This window comes from Denticeps clupeoides, chromosome 5, assembly GCF_900700375.1.
Source record: "Denticeps clupeoides chromosome 5, fDenClu1.1, whole genome shotgun sequence".
Classification (NCBI taxonomy): Eukaryota; Metazoa; Chordata; class Actinopteri; order Clupeiformes; family Denticipitidae; genus Denticeps; species Denticeps clupeoides.
This window is the reverse complement of record NC_041711.1, coordinates 27,394,085-27,409,884: the sequence shown is the minus strand read 5'-3', so window position 1 is coordinate 27,409,884 and position 15,800 is coordinate 27,394,085. Positions and strand designations below refer to the sequence as shown.

Sequence of the window (15,800 nt, the reverse complement as noted above, 5' to 3'; positions counted from 1 at the left end):
AAGTTTATTGTTACATCTGACTTCATACCCGTCACTAAAATCCTAGTTTCGTCACACCGAAAATGCGTGTGATTACCCCAGTTGATCAAAAATAATTAATTTGCGAGTCAGAGCTGGGTGCTTTATTCACATGCAGATGTTATAGTAGGCTGCTGCACACTGGGGAAAGGATGGGCTGGGCTCCTTATCTGCCAGAGCCCAGCAGCTGGTATCTTCACATTTATCATGCTGAATGGTGACCCTGCGCCCCCCGTTCTGTACTTTCACGTCACCAACCAGTGTTACCCTGATGAAATTGAGCAAACGTTTTGTGAAAATCTAATGTTTTTTTCCATTTGGGTCAGTCTTAAAAATCACAGTTTGTCTACTGTTAGATTTGTTGTTTCTGCCCACACACTGCTGAAGGAATGTGTGCCTGAAACCAGGGCTCCTTCAAATATTAGCCACTAGGGGCAGCGCTTACACTCTCGGCTTCCTTCTGTCCATGCCCCCTGCCAAAACACAAAGGCTTGATGATGTTTGTAGGCCTGCGTCTTTCAGAAAAGTAAGTCAGGGAATCTCTCTCTTCTCTCTAGTCACTTGTAAAGTCTTTGTAAACCCTGAGGATGAAGATCCTTCTGAGCCTCTGGATTGAGCATGTAAACTGCAAAGGTTTTAAGTCTGAGCTCAGTGTGAAGAAAAGTGCTGAATAACTGAATTTATGTTTGAGAGCATGTTGTTAGAGAGCTAAGCACTGTGTGAAAATATGGTAATGTTTGGACAGCCCGAATGCAAAGTTTGGGCTTTGTGACCTGCCCGGAATGCAGAAATGTATTTATCATGGGGTGGTGGGTAAAACACGTTATCAAAACATACCATTAGTGTCCTGTTTAGTGTTGTTGACTTACGACATTGTATGTGGATCAGCTTCCTTGGAAATGTTAGGCTGAGCAGTGAGGTGGAGGGACTGGTTTTACTGGGAAGGCTGCATACATTTTTTCAAAATGGATGTGTATCAAAGGAAGTATGTCTCTCTTGGAAACGACTACACAACAAGGCAATCTTCGAGCGACATTCTGCTGGCAGGAGACTCAAGGGACCAGACAAATGTTTTTCTGGAAAAAAAAGGCAGCATTGTTATTAGGAATTCCGGAGGAGAGTAGAAATAGAAATAGAGGAAAAGTCACCCTTGTCTAAAGGCCCTTGCCTGTGTGTGTGTGAGAGCGAGCTGCGCACACACACCAGTGTTATTCATTCCAGTTCTATGGGTGAACAGGATTTTCCATTGCTGAGGCCATGGAAGGATATTCCTGTTCCCTGTGAACTACGTATGTGGTCAGTACCAGCCTATCCGTGATGTTGCCTGTCCAGCATCACTTCGCTCTCCGGAGAAGAGATCTGATTGGATGGGGGATTTCTTGGGTGCTCAGCCGAAGAAACATTTCATAAGGATCCAAACAGCCCTGTTGTTGGATCTCTCTTGAGCAGGACGTTTAATTTGGGTGATTAACTAAGTTGCTTGAATGGATGTTTTGGGACGTGAGTTGCTGGTTTCCTTTTTTCTTAATCTGTTTAATAGAACTAAGGAGGAAATCGCCTTCAAGTGGATAACGTTACTTTATTTGTACCTTACACATTACAAATAGCTTTACCTGGAGAGTATTGGAAGTCTATAGCAGACATGGTGTGTCTGTATTTAACAAGTGGGGAAGTTGTGGGTTCAGGGCAAAAAATGAAAGAGACAGCATCCAGCCGCCACTCGGGCTGCTCAGAGTTCCAGGCTCCTCCCTCCTTCCCTCGGTCTCCTCCTCTTCCTCCACCACCCTCCCCCTGCTGCTGCCGCCGCCTCCTCCCAATGCCTGCCTGACTCTGCCCTGTCCTACTTGAGCTGGGAAGGACTGAAAGGCAGCCAGTCCTGAGCCAGAGCCAAAGGCAGACTGAGCGAGTCAGACCTCAGACAGATCCGGCGAGATCTCCAGACGCAGAGAACTCTCAGACAACCGCTGCCCACCTTGCCAGGATATTTATCCTCACCCACGTGCTTGTCTGTAAACACAGGTAGAGATTTTCTTTATGGGTTTTGGGACTGATCTCTTTTCATGTCGGTCTTTATGGCTGCTTGTTAGCCTGCTCAGTGGCGATGAATTTGATGTAATCTTTGTAAACACGTGGAGTCGAGCGTGGAGGGGGTTTCTGGACACTGAATGAATGGACCAATGTGCAGGTTTACAAGAGATAAAAGACAGTAAAACTGCAGTGTAAACTGCATGGGCAGCATGTTTGTAATACTTTGTGTAATGTTGCATTGCTGCCAAGTATTTGTAACCACAAAGACTTGTCAGATTTAGAACATCTGATTATAGAATTATTATTTCACAGAAGGAAATAGTGGTTGGAGCAGCTGAATGATGACTAGTTTATACTGGTTTTACTGGGTTATACTGGTCTTCCCAGAGAAATAAGTCACGAACATGTGCTTTTCCACTGCATTCTTTATTTAAACTATTTTATATATGACTTTAAAATTTTGATATATGATATGGATGATATATTGGACAAGTTCCAGTTTTGTGCGTACCATGGTGGGCTGAGCGAAATGAGGAGAGAGATGGAGAAAGGGGAGGAGAAAGGGGTAATGATGTGAGTGAAGTGTGGACAAAAATGTGGGAGGAGAAGGAGGGATCATCTGAGGCCGTCCATCCTTGTGAAGAGTATTTCTCCAATGGTTGTCATCAGCAGAACCATTTAGGATTCAGACCTTCTTTCCGGCTTTCAAATTTCCAAAATTTGTCTGCTGGGCTCCTTCTGCTCCTCTAGAATGCCTCCTATGTGTCTCGTGTCTCTTCCTCATTTTGTCTGCACTCTTCATGTCCAGCTACTGTACAGCATTCCCACTGATGGAGACTCCGGGCCAGAAACGCTCTACCCGTACGACCGTCATGTCCCCCAACCGCATCACCCGCCTGCAAGAGAAGGAAGATCTGTGCAACCTCAACGACCGCCTGGCTATCTACATCGACAAGGTGCGTTCGCTGGAGGTGGAGAATGCCGGGCTTCGGCTGCGGATCACCGAGTCGGAGACTGAGGTCAGTCGGGAGCTGACTGGCATGAAGGCCGCCTACGAGGCCGAGCTGGCTGATGCCCGGAAGACCCTCGACTCCGTGGCCAAGGAGCGTGCCCGCCTGCAGCTGGAGGTCAGCAAAATACGAGAGGACTTCAAGGAGCTAAAAGCCAGGTAGGAGGTGAACTGCTGGAATTCTTTTTTTGGGTAATTCAGTAAAGAACCATTTTATCTGACCACACATCAATGCACTTTGCTTCTGTGACAGTTGCGTTTTTTTTTTTTTTACTTCTGGGGTCTTTGTTACACCTGCTAGAAGTGATGACCTGTAACTTATATTGTGCCATCTGAGCCATGTCAAAGTACTTAAGTAATCAATTAAGGAACAAAAATGTACTGGTGTTTTACTTTTCTTCAATCTGTAATAGTTGAATGAATAACTCCATCTGTCGAAGTTCTGGGCACCAGTCATGCTGACGTCTTCAGGCTTGGTAGTGGTCTTCAATGTGGTAGTAGCCTAGTGGGTAACACACTCACCTATGAACCAGAAAACCACAAAGTCACAGGTTCAAACGCAACTTACTACCATTGTGTCTCCAGGGGGACTGTCCCTGTAACCACTGGCTGTAAGTCACTCTGGATAAAGTTGTGGGATAAATGCTGTGAATTTAAATGTATATCTTGTGTGTGCTGTTGGTGTGGCACTGCACAGAAGTATGCTGACATAAGTAATGCGTGATGAGACAACACCCTATCCCATGGCATTAGTAAGCTGAGGTAAATAATGACAAGATAAACAATTTAACGGTTCCTCATGGTGCATCTAATGATAACTGCAAAGTTTTTCATATTGTGTGTGCTTGCATCTATTGGCCATCCATTATTTGGACAGAGGGACAAAAGAGCTCTGCGTAACAGGCTTATCTGTATGGAGGTGTCACCAGATGTGCACATGCATTTGGTCATGCTAGTTTGAATGTGCTGTTTAACTATGTAATGTAATGACAGTTATATTTAAAAGTGTCAACATATTAATTGCATCTCCGTCTCGGGAGTGAGACTTTACACAGACTGTGATACTGTGTTGGTTACTTATCCATTCACTCATGTTCTCATGGTGTCTGACAGCATTTTAATGTCAGAGATTGGTGTGTTAGATGCAAATGTCAATGTTAATATTCATATGCATTTTTGCGCTTTTACTTTCCTTTTACTTTTACTTCCATACCACACACTGTACAACATGTAAACATTACTTCATGCACAGCCCTAAGAAGCATGTATACAAAATGATTCAATTAGATAATGATTCCAGACAGTCCTCCTCATACAGCACTGCTGCAGCCATGTTACTGTAGGGAATGTTTGGTTACTATGGTAGTACCGTACCCTTTCCATGGGTGTGTTAGGGGGCTGACAATGTGGTGAGTCAGAAGCTTTTCAAGGCCGTTTGGGAATTGCCTGATGTGGTCAGATGATGACTGCATGAAGCCCTTGATTCATAATTTTTCATCTCCACTGGCTTCCCTTACTTTAGCATAAGTACAAATTGTGAGAAGAATACACATTTTTTTGTAAGTTGGAAGAAATAGAGTACCGAGGGTTGGTACTGTGTGATGAAGGATTAAGAAAGCAGTGGCACTGTTGATCCTGGCACAGTTCTAATGTTTGCTCAAGGCATTCTTTTAACATTAACTTGTTTAGGTGTATGTCTTTGAAGCTGTCATGCATTTATTTTGGGCTTTTTCAAAAAATCCAACTAGAAACCATGCATTCAAAACTTTTCAGAAGCACCACATTATCATTGTACAAACCAATGTGGTCCAGCATTTGCTGAAATTGTTGAAGACTCTGATGACAGTGGCACAATAGGGCTCCTGTTTGCACAGTTAGACACTGTATGCAGCCTTGTGATGCAGCAGTGTCTGAATGGCCAGTGCGGGCAAAATGCAATTACAGCCAGTATGCAATGCCTGCGAACATTTGTCACCGCCTGCTTTGGCCTGTCTGTGTCTGTTGGAAATGGCAGCTCCTGTTTTCCTGAGCATAGCAAGGAAACCAAACTCCCTGTGACATAATAAACCAGCTGGCAGAAGTTATATACCCAAGGCTTCCCCTGAACCCAGCCCCCATGCACCTAAAATGGTATCAGTCATGTATCAGGAACAGTGACTAAGTGTGTGCGAACCAATGCTACAGCACTGAGATTACAGGTGAATTTCACAGTGGGTGTGTTTGCTGCCTTCACACAGCGAGTGTCTGGCACAACTTTGCCACACCCTTTGGCAAAGAAAGAGGTTTTGCAGATATGTGGAGGCCAGACTTATAGGCTTATAAATGAATTCCTCCACACACAGTATCAAATGCAAACTAATGCCACAGAACTGGTCTTTACTGGTTACTATGTCACCATAGTCAGTAATAGAATTTCCACCAAATTATACAGCAAGCTGTGCTCAAAGATGCTCAGATGACCGGAGGGGTAGCATCCCAAACCAAACTGATAAAAAGGGAAAAGTCTTTGAACATTGTTTTCAGTTCCTTTTGTTAAAAACACTTTGGGCCAAAACCACCATCTATTTTTTTCTGTGGCCTTTGCCGGGCTGAATGCACAGTTGTCTGGTAACTTATCAAATGAAAACAGTGTATTTCCTGCATGTATGTCATTGCCTTCACAGTTTCCTTTCACATTTGCAGCAAATGGTATTATGACCATTTGACAATTCACTATGTTAGGCCAGAAATGGATATTGTTAGTTAACACTAACTTTTATAGCTAATTGCATGTACCATTCATATCATGCAGGATCAGAGGTGTCCCATAGACTTTAAAACAGTCTAGTGATTTTAGTAGGTGGCATTATTAGGCTTCTTTCTTAAAATATGTAACATGCATTTGTTTAATCAGGTTAAATCACTGTTGAAGACTGCCAACGATCAAAATATCCAGTCCCAAATGCAAATAAGGAAGAGCTGTCTTTCTTTTTTTTTATCTTGCTAAACAATAATGATTAGAAGATTGCAGATTCTTGAGAATGGAGCCTCTTCTGTGTCTCACCGAGGGAGGTTTTGTCACATGGGTCAACCACGACTCCATGTTTTTTTAGGTTAATGTTTGTCCAGGGGGCAAACATTTTCTGATCTCACCTAAGATTAGCTGTCACAAACTTTTCACTTGCACTACACCAGAAGGCTTGTTCTGATCTAGGAGTAAACTCTTTTTACAGACATATTTCTTTTCTTTTATGAATTTTATTGTGAATTTTTATTTTGAAGTAATTAATGTAGTCACCAGTATAGTAAGCCAGAGCCTGTGCTGTATTTCACTATAAATAATTTTCTTCTTTCAGACCCAGTTTCTCCAAGGTCTGTTCTTGGTTCCAGTAGGGTTCTTATTGGCCGGTCTGTATACTCATTTTACTCAGAGAAATGAACATGCGATGGAAAACAGATGTTATACATTTCATAAAGAGGCTGGATGGCTATAGAGATGTCATTGTTGGTCTGAGTTGGGTTGGAAGTTAAGATAATGAAAGAGAACATTTTTGCCATCCATTCATCGGGTCCCTGTTCCACTGCGAAGGAAAATTGTTTATGTGTGTGTGTGCGTGTGTGTACATGGATGGATTTATCAGAGTTTCCATAGCACTTAAGGCTTTTTCAAACCAAACCAAACCAAACCAAGGCCAAGAACTAATGAGTCACTCACTAAAAGTAAATCAGATGCTGGAGTAGCAAGGACACACACATACACTCCAGTGGAGGTTCTCACTGGATGTTGAGGAAGAAGGGTGCGGCAAGTTTAATATATTTCCCCCGGTCTTATAACACATCTCCCCAAAAAAAATCTTGTTTTTCTGCAAGGCTACACGATGCTGTTTACTGTTCTATGTGGAACTCAGGAAAACAAGGGAACGTTTAATAGTTTAATTTTGTTTTACGTGTCCAGGGCCTTGTTACCCTTTTCAGACCGTGGTTTCTAAGTACCCACATATGTTTGCGACCCAACCTGTAATAGGCATAGACTGTTTAGCTAGGTGTTTGCGGGAGTATTTCAAGATGTTTCGCTCAGAACTTTGCCCTTAATGCTCGTCCTCAATTGTGCTCCATTGCTACTTGGCTCCACCGGTTCGCATGGCAGCGCCTCGTGGTCTAGCGTGAGAGAAGGAGTGATCATCTCCAGCTCCCAACCACAGCGTTTGGTTCCTCTCCAGGCTGCTGATGCCAGAGCCTCCTACTAACAGCGTTGTTCTGCAACATCTCTAACCAAATACAGCTGCGCATAGATGAGTTATGAAGCGGTGTGCAAAACCTTTCAGTGACTTCTCAATCTTTTTCACTCTTTGCTAAATTAGTCCTGGTCTGTAGTAGATGATTATCCCCTTCACACAAAGTCCAAAGCATTTATCAATAACCTGGGGAACCTAACATAATAATTTCTTAGAAGCCAATACACCACCCGGCGTGCATAGGGCCCGTATCTGCACGACCACGCCTGTTTGCCCCTCTGTTAGCTTGGAGCCCTGCGTTTGTACAGTATAATGGCGACATTTATCAGCTCCGTATCAGAGTTTCGCCACCGCTTCCACTGCTCCAGTCATTTGACTCTGAAGCTCCAGGCAAGATGACAGTCATGCCCATTCAACATCTGGTTCCTGGCCTGGCCCACGTGCATTGAAATCATTCATGTTAAACATACTTTTTACCACACAGCGTTGGTCCCGCTGATGAACTATTGGAGTGTTCGTTTGTCTGACCATTTTTTTTTTTGGTTTTGTTGCTGAAATAAATCGCTTAAAACAAACACCATTGTGTTTCAATCCTCAGCAGACATGGAGGAAATGTGCTTGTGCCAGCCTGTGCCTTTTGTTCTCTTTTGTGGTATTCCTTTTATAGTTATTATTATGAAAGGCTTTTGGAAGAACACTGTGTCTCCTCATCTGTACTGAAATGATTAATGCTGAATTATGCTTGGGTCTAAGCTTCAGTGGAAGAGATGTTTTCAGAGTTCCTCTCTGCAGTACAGCAGATGTACAGTCATAGCGTAAATACTAATCATACTATTAATTTGCCTTAAAGACTTCGAAGATGACACACTCCCCGCCCCATCACAGGGGAAGCCCGAGGGGATGGATGGTGTGTGTGAGTATGACTTGGGCTGTAGTGATGCTGTAGAAGTTGCAGGGGCTTTTGTGTTCAGTGGGACTCGATACATCCGAGATGGGAGCAGCCTGGACGAAATGAAATATGGGACCCTGGGCTGCTGGCACCTATCGTTAATGCCAGAATAGGTTCAATCAGTGTTGATATAGGACAAGGTTTTCTCTGGAGTAAACTGCTGTCTCAATATTACTTTAAATCAATCTCAATGCGAGTCTGATTGGTCCATGTCACTTTCTGTAAAGTTTTTGTAAAATTAGCAGTCATAATAACCATTTAAGGTTGCTTAGCTGTGCCCTTTGTAAGATAAGGGATGTCTTTCCATTCCGAGGTCCTGTTGAAACGGGGAAGTGGTTGAAGGGAAAACTCCCATCCATCGCAGCCAAAAAAAAAAAAGTAAAACGTGAGGACACATTCAGTGTTTCCACTCAGCGCAAACACTTGGTCTCGTAGTCATGACAACATGACAGCAAACACTCCTTTGCTCCATATATTTTTTTTCTGGTTCCATTTTTGTCTGTGAGGTGGACAAAGATAGCTGTGAGTCAGAGGGGACTGGACGCTGTACTGATGCCCCTCCCCCCAGTGAAGCCACCGTCCCTCGCCAGTCTCCCAACTTCGCAGCACTGACTCTTTTGAAACAGGGGAGCTGTGCTGTGAATTCTTTGGTTTTGTCCTCTCTGGAGCTTTCTGGTCATGATGTGGTTATGTCTTTACAGCACCGCTGCTATTTATTTATCAAGCCATTTTCTTTAGTTTATTCTCCTTCACAAATCTGTGCCTATTTTCCCCAAAGTATTTTAATTTCTATTCGCACGGGACACGCCTTACACCTTAGAGTGAAGTCATCCCCATTACTCATCCTTCAGCCCTCCAATCTTTCGGTATATACAGTTCCCACAGACCGAAGGTTTAACTGTAAACTTTCATCACACACCTACAGACGTGCCATACTGAATTTTATCACACAATTTCAAAATCCCAGCATGTTTCTTACTCGCTGGGTGAAATGTGCTCCAGTTGTCCCCAATCCTGTTGGCTTTTTTTGCACTACGTGACACTGTTTTATGAATTCATTCTAATTATGTCCCAGAAGAAAACAGTGAAATAGATTTTATGACTGTCTTGTTGAATATGTCAGCTGTGGCCATTTTTGGGTTGCCACCGGTGTTAAAAATAGTTCCAGGTGGGTTCACCGTAAAAAGCGCTGCTCTGCGCAATGTGTGACCCTCAGGGTCAGCGGCTCAACATTCTTCACATTTCACAGCTTTCTAGCAGCTTCAGTCTCACTATGTCCACTTCTAGTATCTCAACCTTCTGCTGAGTTGATAAAGTCCAAAACAGTCACACCTCAGGCGAGGCACGTCTGGAGCTGTCATAGTACAGATTTTTTTTTTTAATGCAATGCTGAGCTAAGCTACAGCGATGCCTGTCTGACACAATAAAGGCCTGGCTGAGCTCTGCACTGAAAGGAGGCGGGTGTGGTTGTAAAGACCGGCAGGCGTCTGCAGGACATAAATCATGTTACCTGTTGTTGCAGTTAGGCCTCTTCAGGCTTTAAAATACGAGAGCACTTGAAGAGACTGTTGGTCATTTGCTGTTGTGAAAATGTTGTGACTGTTCCTGCTGTGCAGCGCACCCGTACAACCAAATGCAACGGATGTGCTTCTGCATGCGCAACATCTGGAGCAGCTCTGTTCAAATTATAACAATTATATGAGGTTAAGAATTTCATTTTCAATCCCCAAAGGAATGGGAAGAAAGAGTCCGATCTGGAAGCAGCCCTGGCGCGGCTCAAGGACCTGGAGGCACTCCTGAACTCAAAGGATGCCGCCCTGTCCACTGCCCTGGGGGAGAAACGCAGCCTGGAGACTGAAGTGAGAGATCTGAAAGCCCAGCTGCTGAAGGTACAGTACATTTTACTTTTTACACCATGAAAGTGAGAAGTGAAACAATTAAGACACCTAAGTATTGTCTCATTTTTATTTGTCAATTTGTAAATTTGAAAGTGAAGCTGACTGGCTTTTGTTTGAAGTTTAAAAAGAAAAATATTTGCTAATTGACTATGGTGGTAGTAGCCTAATGGGTAACACACTCGCCTATGAACCAGAAGACCCAGGTTCAAATCCCACTTACTACCGTTGTGTCCCTGAGCAAGACACTTAACCCTAAGTTGCTCCAGGGGGGGACTGTCCCTGTAACTACTGATTGTAAGTCGCTCTGGATAAGGGCGTCTGGTAAATGCTGTAAATGTAAATGTATAAAGTTTGCTGATTCATGGTTCCAGTTCATTCCCTCTGCTGGTCACATGATGAACTGCAGGGAAACGTTTTTAAAAGGAAACCGTGTTCACCAGATGCCGACAGAGCCCCCAAGAGGGCATGGTGGGAAGTGAAATACTGAAATCTTAGGGACTACAAAACAGTTATTTTTTTGTAGGCTCCACTGAAACATTATTGCATAACATAATTTCGTTTCATTTCATCATAGAGAAAATTGAAATAGTTCTTCCCCCTGAAACCGTTTCTGCTTTTCCTGCAGCTGGAAAGTAGCCTGAATGATGCCAAGAAGCAACTGCAGGATGAGATGCTGCGAAGGGTGGATGCTGAGAACCGCATCCAGACCCTCAAGGAGGAGCTGGATTTCCAGAAGAATATCTTCTCTGAGGTTGCCGTCTCTTTTTGTCCCCCTCACTCTCCCTTCTCACCATGAATCACATTCCAGTTTGTTGACAGTCTCTTTTTTTATCCCTTCTGTCCTGGCAGGAAATGCGCGAGTCCAAGCGACGCCATGAGTCACGCATACTGGAGGTGGACTCTGGACGTCAGCAAGAGTTTGAAAGCAAGCTGGCCGAGGCTTTAACCGAACTGCGGTCGCAGCACGAGGACCAGGTCCGCCTCTACAAAGAGGAGATTGAGAAGACCTTCCATGCCAAAGTAAGGAGGACCACTTTTCAGAACCTGTTCTGAGTTTAGCTTCAGACACACCTCCTCTTGCCCGGTCATGTTTGGTCTAATGGCCCTCTGCTGGTCATGCAGCTGGAGAACGCACGCCAGTCCGCAGACAGGAACAGCCATCTGGTGGGAGCCGCCCACGAGGAGCTGCAGCAGACGCGCGTGCGTCTTGAGAGCATGTCGGGCCAGCTCAGTACACTGCAGAAACAGGTCAGGGCAATCTTTCCCATATTAATGCATGAGGGTTAACCAATGAAATTAGTTTAGGTATAAACGCATAATGACTGAATTACCATTGTAATGGCAGACCATAATAATAAAAATGTAATCTAAGCGTAATCTGGGCGTTAATTGAACATCTTCAGTTGTTCAGTGAGCGAACTAATGACTTTTTATGGTGAAGTTTTTATTTTAGGATGGGTAAATAACTGCATGCAATATTTGAACTCATGTTATTAATTTAGACTTAATCAATTACAGTGTGGTTGGTTTTGCTGAAAATATGAGTTTCTCTGTAATGTCCATATTCAGCTGGCAAGCAAGGAGGCCAAAGTGCGGGAGCTGGAGGAGATGCTGAGCAGAGAGCGGGACCTCATGCGCCGGCGCATGGAGGACAAGGACCGGGAGATGTCCGAGATGAGAGAGCGCATGCAGCTGCAGCTGGACGAGTACCAGGAGCTGCTGGACATCAAGCTGGCTCTGGACATGGAGATCGCCGCTTACAGGAAACTGCTGGAGGGAGAGGAGGAAAGGTGAGACCTGCCACTGTTAATAGTGTTAAAAAGTCTCTGACCACCCATAGCTTCAAAAAATTCATAGTCGAATAGAAAACAAAATGAACAGGCATGGTTTAGCCCAAGCCTAGCGGGAGCTACGAAAACGTGTGCATTTGGGTTGTTAAACTGCATCATCCATATAATATTTTTGTAATTGTGCCTCTATGAAACTGATTATTAGCTGCAGGCTGCAGTCTTTTTTTTTTTTTGCAGTAATCCTCCTATTACTGAACAAACGTGCACATGTGCAGTCATGTGAAGCGGGCACCATAAAATAGGGCTCCCCTGAAAGCCCCTGTAATTCGAACCCTGTAGACAGGTGTAATTGTAAAGCGAGATATTATTTGTGTAGTATGGAATGGAAACCCATTTTCCCAGATTCTATATTAAGAGGGTAACAATTTCCACCTCAATCTGAAAAACACATACAATACAACAATAACATCATTTATTTTGATATAGCCCAAAATCACATACAGTATGTCTAAATGGGCTTTAAATGTTTTCTCTCATTCAGGCTGAGGCTGTCCCCCAGTCCTCCACCTGCCCGGGTGACAGTGACCCGCACCACCGGCTCCAGCAGCCACGCCCGCACCGTGCAGAGCAGCAGCCGCAACTCCTCTGGCTCCGCCAAGAAACGGCGGCTCAACGACACGGACAGTGAGGCCTCCAGCGTGGTGGGTGGCACTGTGACCCGCACCCGCATCGCCCAGCAGGCCTCTGCCAGTGGGCGTGTCACTGTGGATGAGGTGGACCTGGATGGCAAATATGTCCGTCTGAGCAACAAGGCTGACCAGGTGATGATGAAAACTTGACTATATTTAATTATGCAACTTTGTTTTACTTTTAATAGTTTGCAATGGGGTAGTGTGTATGTGTGTGTGCGCGTGTTTGTGTATGTGATAAATATATGCATGAATGCTTTCAACTCTGCAGGACCAGTTAATGGGTCACTGGCAAGTGAAGAGGCAGGTGGGCTCTAACCCCCCCATTACCTACAAGTTCCCTCCCAAATTCATCCTCAAGGCTGGCCAGACCGTGACTGTAAGTTGCAATGTGTAGAGAGGGTTCTGTAACTCATATATCTATGTGTGCATCATAAGGTCTGTATGATCGGTGCTTTTCACTGTGTAGATCTGGGCAGGTGGCGCTGGTGGCACCCACAGCCCTCCTTCTGACATTGTGTGGAAGGCCCAGAACTCCTGGGGCACTGGAGACCTGTTCCAAACGATCCTCCTCAATTCTAACGGAGAGGTGAGGGGCACAGTCTGGCACCATATTACAGAGGATGTACTTTTGGAGTTGCAAGAAGATGCACTTACAGTATAACCTATTGTGTGTGACTTATTTGAACAGGTTTAATGGTTTTGTTTTCTTTCTGCAGGAGATGGCAATGAGGAAGGTTACCCGCACACTCTTCCAGGAAGAAGATGATGATGAAATGGTGAGCTCTTTCGCTATAGAAGCCGTTGTGTGCTACTGAACCTCCCACAGTAAGGTACAATATAGATCCACTCCATACCCATTAACTCACCCCTGTCTCCCCCTGCAGGCCGCACACAGCACCTGCGGCGACAGCGAGTACAACCTGCGCAGCCGCACAGTGGTCTGTGGCTCCTGTGGTCAGCCCTCAGACAGGCCCGGTGGCCACGGCGTGCCAACCAGCTCCACGGCGACTAGTGCTGCACGCACCTTCCACAGCAGTGGGGGTGGCCTGCCGGAGGGTCTGGTGAGCCCCTCTTTTGTGGTTGGCAGTAACCTGCCGCGACAGGTGAGTAAACCCCCCACTTTTTTTCAGCTGGTTATAAAGTTATAATTCTGGGAGGTGAATTTGTCACCTCAATTTAAGAACCAGTGTGTGTGTGTGTGTGTGTGTGTATATATATATATATATATATACACACACACACACACACTGGTTCTTAAATTGAGGTGACAAATTCACCTCCCAGAATTATTGCTAACAACAAATCATTGTATTCATTCATTTCATCATTTATTTGCATTCTTTTCACAGGGAGGTCCTAAGATGGAGCCCTGCACCATCATGTGAACTCAGGAGCAAATATAACCCTATCACCTTATCTGTTTTTATAGGGTTACTTTTTCTAATTTTTTTTTTTCAACTTTTTATATATATATTTTATAAATCAGTCTTTTTTTTTTTCCCTGTTTGATCTTCAGGGTGGGTTAGTAGGGTAAAGAACTCCATGGGAACGGGCTTGGCTATATATCAGTTTGTATATGTCATGTACTTCTTGTATGGTAGGTGGGCTTGCTTTTTTTCTGGGAGAAGGGCTGTTCGGGCACTTTGCCTTCAAAAAAGATGTGGAGTTTCCCTTCAAATCATGGCTGTCGTCACTTACACACACATTACCAAAAGACCTTTAACTTGAGATGATGATATTTTTTTTGACCAGGGTTTTTACCTCTGGAATTTCAGCACATATAAGATTGAAGTATTAAGCCCATTTGACAAAGGCTGCTTGGGTGGCAGTTGCCAAAGAGTCATTCTGCCGAAGGTGCGCACTTTCCTTTACCGTGTTGTCTTTGTACTTTCTACACTGCCAGTCGCATTGGTACCTTTTCACTGCAAGTCATTAAAATACTTGTATTTATTTTTGATGCATGCAATAGAAAAAAGTTGTAATTTTCTGTATTATGAGTTTACTGGTGTTCTAATGGCAGGCGTTAAGGGAACGTTTACATTAGCCTGTTAAGTAAGGGAACCTGCTGAGAGAAGCGTGGCTCTGATTCCCTTCTTGCCATTAGGAAAGGAGACGTTGCAGCTTGTGTTCACGTCGGAACCTGTTTTGTTTTGTCCAGTTTTTTTTTTTTTTAAGTGTCAAAACAACTGCAGGTAGTTGTCCTTTTTTTTTTTGCGAAATAAATGTATGATTTATTTTGAAATATAGTATTATATTTGAAGTACTGGATTTACAAGATTAGCTGGGTGGGTTTTAAGACAACTTAAGTTTTGACACTATCGACATCAGTGAGTTCAGATAAAGAATCACACAGGGCTGCCAGTAGTTGTGGCAAGAATGAAACCATTTGGCTGCTTTATAGGAAAATGATGATGTCCAGTGGCATTTTGGCCTGAAACACTGACCTCATTCGCTTGGTAACAGGCTGCCTTGCTCTAATTTTGAATGTGTGTTTTTTTTTTTTTTTTTAGAACGAGGTGAAATTATGAATATATCTGACCAAACACTTGACAACAGAAAACAGAACAGAGATTTTGTAAAAGCACTTGAGATTTTTCTAACTGTAGACCTATTCCTATTGACAAGTGACAGGTGGTGCTTCCTTTACTCCTCAGATCTTTCTTTTGGTGATATACCAGGGGCTTTTCTTTTACTTTTGCTGCATGGCAAGGATATGGCTAAGCTTTGGTTAGTTATAGATGGCACATGGATATTGTACCTGTCAGTAATGACCGCCATTCATGTTGAATAATGTTCTTATTTCATTTTTTTTTTATATTATGATTCTGGTTCTTGTCCTGACATGTTTATGTGTGTTTACTGATAAGAACACGGCTGCCTCACATTACTGAGCTGTGCAAAACTAACTATTGTTCAGATCTTGGGGCTAGTTTTTCAAGTCAGGACTGGTTTGAATACCAGGCAAATCAACTTCTGAATTTAGAACCAAATTTTATTTTTCATGATGATGGAAAAAATACTGTTCTTTGAAAAAAGTATACCTGTGCCTTGCTTTATTTAGTTTTGGAAATGTAACCTCTTTGCTGATGCTATGCATAATAATGGAATTTAAAAATACAGTAATAAAATCTTTTTCGCAGTGTTTTCTGTGTGAAACATTTATTTATTTTAAAAGAAATTGTGTCTGATTCGCTGGATCCAC

General features: G+C 43.6%; 1 protein-coding gene across 1 annotated transcript; it reads left to right on the top strand.

Annotated features, from left to right (window-relative positions):
- The first annotated feature begins 1,241 nt into the window (after positions 1-1,241).
- lmna (lamin A) lies at positions 1,242-15,742 on the top strand. The gene is made up of 13 exons (XM_028979823.1): positions 1,242-2,037; positions 2,855-3,214; positions 9,951-10,107; positions 10,742-10,867; positions 10,966-11,136; positions 11,239-11,364; positions 11,686-11,906; positions 12,448-12,727; positions 12,867-12,974; positions 13,065-13,184; positions 13,315-13,374; positions 13,483-13,701; positions 13,948-15,742. The coding sequence occupies exons 2-13, from the start codon at positions 2,877-2,879 to the stop codon at positions 13,981-13,983; spliced, it is 1,962 nt and encodes a 653-aa protein (XP_028835656.1). The 5' UTR covers positions 1,242-2,037; positions 2,855-2,876; the 3' UTR covers positions 13,984-15,742.
- The last annotated feature ends 58 nt before the right edge of the window (positions 15,743-15,800 follow it).

What these genes read in the sequence shown, in the direction of transcription:
- lmna (XM_028979823.1), top strand. Translation starts at nt 2,877, where the DNA reads ATGGAGACTCCGGGCCAGAAACGCTCTACCCGTACGACCGTCATGTCC. An exon ending in TGAGCAACAAGGCTGACCAG is followed by an intron (nt 12,728 to 12,866) that starts GTGATGATGAAA and finishes TCAACTCTGCAG; the next exon opens with GACCAGTTAATGGGTCACTG. An exon ending in GCAGTAACCTGCCGCGACAG is followed by an intron (nt 13,702 to 13,947) that starts GTGAGTAAACCC and finishes TTCTTTTCACAG; the next exon opens with GGAGGTCCTAAGATGGAGCC.